At 32.2% G+C, this 873-nt stretch overlaps 1 protein-coding gene across 1 annotated transcript; it reads right to left on the minus strand.

Annotated features, from left to right (window-relative positions):
• Window positions 1–42: 42 nt before the first annotated feature.
• On the minus strand, window positions 43–558 carry LOC103309829. Its single transcript, XM_008186301.1, has one exon. The coding sequence runs from the start codon at window positions 556–558 to the stop codon at window positions 43–45; it is 516 nt and encodes a 171-aa protein (XP_008184523.1).
• Between the last annotated feature and the right edge of the window lie 315 nt (window positions 559–873).

The raw sequence follows: 873 nt of genomic DNA on the forward strand, positions 1-873 counted from the left end.
GTAATATTAGTTCAAATTTGTTTCGGCTCATTATTTTTGGAGCTACACTATTTTCATATCTTCCGCTTTACTCCAGTAATCAGCAATGTTTGGATATTTCACTACACCCATCCAAAGTAACAGTCCAATAAATTTCGTCATATCCTCTAATACTATAGGTTGCCATGAACGGAATCTACTACTACGCGACAGTCTAATACTTTTTAGATATTGTTCAGCATTTCTATTAGTTTCCAAGACCATGCAGTTAAGTATATCGTCAGTAAGAAATAATTTAAAATAATCATATGGCTCATTATTTGCCAATAATTCTATAGGTAACGTGCAATCGTTTTCATAAGTAAAATATTTTTGGTAATTACCTGTAACAGGATACCAGTTAGATGATATATTATCATTATCAGCATTAAGTTGTACTGGAAGGGATTCATGATCACTGGATTCGTCATCACTTTCTGATAGTTGAAAAAGAGGATCGGCATCGCTGTCATCAATACTTTCATCCGAAAATGAAAAATCTGAATCACTTAGTGCATCTTCGATCTGCTTTTGATCCATTTTAATAAAATAATAATAGTACACAAAATATTTTTATAAAACGAACAAGAAAACAAGAAAGCAAGCACAAGAACGCGTTGTGATTGATAAACTATTAATGACAATAATGAAACGTATTTTTATAGACTGAAAAATATAAACATGGTAGCCGGCGACCAATCCGGCGTCATAGTAAAAACACATAATTACCACGCCAGTTGTCCGCCGGCAACCTAACTATTTTTATATTAAATTCATAATATTCGGATTTTTCCAATCATAATGCTATAATCAACATTACGATTAGACTCTCCTTTTTATAAATACACACACGAA

Source organism: Acyrthosiphon pisum, unplaced genomic scaffold (assembly GCF_005508785.2).
Source record: "Acyrthosiphon pisum isolate AL4f unplaced genomic scaffold, pea_aphid_22Mar2018_4r6ur Scaffold_20812;HRSCAF=22209, whole genome shotgun sequence".
In the NCBI taxonomy this organism is placed as follows: Eukaryota; Metazoa; Arthropoda; class Insecta; order Hemiptera; family Aphididae; genus Acyrthosiphon; species Acyrthosiphon pisum.